Source organism: Corvus brachyrhynchos, unplaced genomic scaffold (assembly GCF_000691975.1).
Source record: "Corvus brachyrhynchos isolate BGI_N302 unplaced genomic scaffold, ASM69197v1 scaffold607, whole genome shotgun sequence".
NCBI lineage: Eukaryota > Metazoa > Chordata > Aves > Passeriformes > Corvidae > Corvus > Corvus brachyrhynchos.
The window spans coordinates 45,679-49,964 of NW_008239055.1; the positions used below are offsets into that span (position 1 = coordinate 45,679).

Consider the following 4,286-nt stretch of genomic DNA (forward strand, 5'->3'; position numbering starts at 1 on the left):
TGCCTCTGTGCTTTCTCCTGAGGCTGATTTGAGTTCATCCCCCTCTGCAATCAGCTGCACATTGGCACCACGGCTCTGATCCTCAGTAGTGTCCAGGCTTTCAGCCTCTTCCTGTGCTTGCATGTTTTCATCAGCTCCTTCACTGTGCTCAGCCCCTGATCCCTGCAGATCAAGCACAGGCTCATGTGGCAGCCCATCCTCACCCTGTCCTTGTGCCCCATCCTCCTCCTCCTTGATCCGAACATTTGTTCCAATTTCTCCTCCCTGTGGGACTCCTGAGCTGAGACCCTCTGACAGATGCAGATCTGCCTGGGCATCCTCTGCTTCCACTTCCACTAACTCTGCTTTATCCTCCTGATCCAGGGGCTGCTCATCTGGATCCAGTCTCCCTCCCTGCTCTGTCTCTGAGGATCCAACCTCACCCAGGAGCTGCAGATCTGCCTCTGTGCTCCCTCCCAGGGTCAGTCTGAGCTCATCCCCCTCTGCAGTCAGCTGCACATTGGCACCACTGCTCTGGTGCTCAACACTGCCCAGGCTTTCAGCCTCTTCCCCTGGTTGTAGACCTGCACCAGCCCCCTCTCCCTGACCCAAGGTCACCAAAATCGTGTGGCGCCCCACACTCACCTGGCTCTTGTGCCCCATCCTCTTCCTCATTCTCTTGGAGATCAGTAGCTCTTCCACCCTCCCCTCCCTGGGGGGTTTTTGGGCTGAGACCCCCGCAGAGCTGCAGATCTGCCTCCACCAGTTCCAGTGCCTGAGACTTAACTGGGAACAGCCCACACAAGTCTGGGCTGCCCACAGGTGTTTGTTCTGGGGAAGGACCCTCCCTGTGCACTGCAGCAGCCCCCATTTCTTCTCCCAGCCCTAACTCTGGTTTGTCCTCCAGTGGCACACCTGGATCCACACCTGCTCCCTGCTGTACCCCTGGGGATCCAGCCTCATTCGAGACCTGCAGATCTGCCTCCACCTCTGCCAGCAGCTCCATGCTGGTGCTGCTCTGGGCCTCCATCAGTTTCACATCTGTTCCCACTCCTCCTTCCTGGCTGTGCGTGGGTAGCACAGCCGCTGCCAGTGGCTCCCCCGCCGCCGCACCCCCTCCCTCCCCCCCTGGCACACTCACCCTGCAGCTGCTCTGCCTCCCTGGGATCTGCTTCCTCCACCTCCTCTTCCTCGCTCCCAGCTCTGCTGCTCCCTGCACGCTCAGCTCGGGCTGGCAGCACTTCCAGCACTTCAGAATCCGCAGTCTCTCCCTGGGGCTGCACCTCCGGACTGGCACGCTCCTCATCCAGCACTGCCGGGCCAGGAGCCACTGCCACCTCAGGGACACCATCCCCATGAGCTGCCTCCACTTGTGCCTCACTCCAGGATGGTGGCTCTGGCTCCAGGTGCTCTCCCAGCTCAGTTTCCAGTTTCTCAGGGAGCCCTGATGCCGGGTCAGCCCATTCCTGCAGCGCCATGCTTGGGGCCTGCACACATTGACCCAGAGTCCCGCCTGGCTGGAGCTCATCCACGGCAAGGCACTGTCCCACTGCCACACCTTCCTGCCCAGCCTCAGGTGGCCCCAGACCTGCCTCCAAATTTTCTCCTTGGCTTATCTCTACTTCCTCCGCTTCTCCCAGGAGCTGTGGTTTTTTCCCACCTGTTTTTTCCTGCAGCCACCCTGCTCCCTCCACCTCCATCGGCACCTGCTCTCCTGCCTTCGTGCTCTCTCCCAGATGCTCAGCCACATTTAGCACCATCTCCACACCAGCACCCTTTCCTTGCAGGAATAACATCTTCTGTGCCTCCTCTGGGTTCTCTCCCTGCTCTGCCCCTGGCTCCTGAGCCATGCAGTGCCCGGCTCCTGTGGACGCCCCAGCCTGTGTCACATCCGGAGCACGAAGCTCAGCTGTGGCTGGTCCCTCTTGCAGGTCTCCTTCAAGCAGCTCGTGATGGCTGTGGCCAGGGAGGGTCTCCTGCAGGACCCCAGGGGTTGTTCCATGGGCTGTGGCTGCCTCTGGCCCCATTTGGGGCTCAATGTTGTCCCAGGGGTGACAGGGAGCGTCTGCCAGGGCAGGGGGTGCACCCGGTGCCTGTGCCTTCAGATGTTTGCTCAGAGCTGCTATTGCATCATTCATCTCTCTTAGCAAAGAGCTTTGGTCAGAGAAAGCTTCCTCTTTCAGAGATTCTGGGAAGGGGTCCTCTTCTGCAGAGCTTGCTTTCCCTGGGGCTCCTGAAAGGTTTATTTCTGCTGGCAGCATTTCCCAGACCCTGGAAAGGGCAGAAAATGGGATCAATGAACCAGCTCCCAGGTGAGGCTCCAGCTCCCTCCCATCCCCAGTCAGTCCCAGAGGGTGTCTGATCTACAGCCTCACCCCACCCCTCTCCAAACTGGATTTTATTTCCCCTCTGGGTGCGCTTGGAGTTCACACGGGCAGCAATGGGGGCAGAGGAAAGGGGGATGCACACGCAGGCAGCCAGACCCGGGGCCGTATCCTGGCCTCTTCCCAGTACCCATACTGGCATTATCAGACAGGAAAAGACAACTCTCAGCCAGGTACAGCAAGTTCCTGAGCCAAGGGAGTGATGAGCTGGGATAAGAGATGTGATCTCCAGGGTGAGAGATGAGTGGGTGGGAGAGGAGTCTTAAAAGGATGAAATATGATTGTTTGCCTGGGGAGGGTGGAGGGAGGGCCTGGGGCTCAGCCCCAGCTCACAGACACCAAGGGCACACACGGGAGCAGCAGGACCCCTTACACTTTGTGGGTGCTCTTGGCTTTGCTTTCGTCGCTCTGGGATCCCAGCCTGATCCGCATCTCGGAGCGGAACTTCTCGCTCTTCCCAGGACTCAGCTGCAGGAAACAGGGTGGGAAGAGGAGAGAGAAAAACGCTCAGTGAGGGAGAATATCCACCCGAAACGCTGTGGAGTTCTCTGAAATCCCCTGAAATGCTGGAGGAATCCAGCTGTACCCACCCAAAATCTTGGGAGTACCAGAAGTAAGGTGCTGCAACCCCCTCCCTTCCCAAATATCTGCACCAACCCCGTTTGAGAAAGCTTTTAGGGGAGGCAGTGCTGCAGGAGCACCCTGTGCCCTTGGGCTCCCCAGCAGTTCCAAACAGAACGGGACAAGGCCCTGGAACACTGCCCCCCTGTCCTGTCCCCACACACCCTGCTGGAGTACCTGTGGGGACATTGGCACCTCGATGGGTAACTCTGCCACCACTCTGTCCCTGCAAACACAGAGCACAAGGGTCGGAACAGGAACTCCATCCTCTTCACCACATCCACCCCTGCACCAGGGTTGTCAGGGTAGTGATAGTCAGCAAAACCCACAACCCTTGGATCAGTCCTATTGAGCCCTCCTGGGTGAAGGACACCCCCATTTCTCTGGCACTGCCCTCCAGGAACACATTCAGTGCGTGGTGCTGATAGTCCTGCCTTCTTCTCTGATGCTTTGCACACCAAACCGTGGTGAACCTGGACTGTGGATAGCACTGAAGCACCGTGGGGCTGAGGCCCATCCGACTCGTTCCGTATCCAGGAGGAAATGACAAATATGGGGATACGTGAGCGACACATGGTCACTGAGCTACTCACCCGGGCTGCCCTGTGTGCTCCCAAACCACTGTAGCCCTCATTGTCCTCAGGTGGTCCTGAGTCTGCTGCAGCTGCTGGTGCAGGTGCTGCAGGTGATGCTCCAGTGCCCGGTTGCTCTCCTCCAGCTGCCGGTTTTCCGTGCTGGTGGCTTGCTGGGAGCTGTGGAGGCTGCGGCAGCGCCGCTCCAGCTGTGGGATGGCAACCAGGATGCTCACAGCCCACCCAAATCCCCATTAATTAATTAAAAACCATCTCCTCTAGACCCGGGGCTGAATTATGCCCCCCCCCGAGGATGGTGGGTGGGAAACTCAACTCGTGTCCTCTGGGGATGGAGGGGAGTGTGGGATGGAGGTGGCAAATGCGGTGTGGAGGCTCCTGTGTGACAACCTGCAGCCAGGGCTGGCAGGGACACACCGGAATCAGCTGTGCATCACCGTGGGGTTGTTACAGCACAGCCCAGAGACCCCTAACACACAAAGGGGGGGTTGGGGCCAGCCCACCTCCATCTGCGCCGTGACCAAGCGCTGCACCTCCCTCTCGCTGGCATCCAGCACTCGCCGCAGCTCCTCACCGTGCTGGTGGCTCGGGGCCATGCTCTGGGGCGGCACAAGACATTGGCACCCACTCATCCATCAGAAGCTGCCGAGGGGGTTTGGGGTGCTGGGTCCCCCCGGCAGGGACAGCGAGGGGAGAGGAGCAGCCGGGAGCC

The 4,286-nt window shown here is 59.4% G+C and overlaps 1 protein-coding gene across 3 annotated transcripts in view; it reads right to left on the reverse strand.

Annotated features, from left to right (window-relative positions):
• RAB44 (RAB44, member RAS oncogene family) overlaps positions 1-4,286 on the reverse strand; it is a 17,265-nt gene that overhangs the window by 9,455 nt on the left and 3,524 nt on the right. The window contains exons 7-11 of one of the 3 annotated variants that reach the window (XM_017739123.1): positions 4,078-4,187; positions 3,578-3,765; positions 3,162-3,210; positions 2,737-2,831; positions 1,859-2,250 (exon numbers count right to left, since the gene is read on the reverse strand). In XM_017739123.1, coding sequence (XP_017594612.1) covers positions 1,859-2,250; positions 2,737-2,831; positions 3,162-3,210; positions 3,578-3,765; positions 4,078-4,187 — 834 coding nt within the window. The other 2 variants (XM_017739121.1, XM_017739122.1) reach the window with 2 other exon arrangements.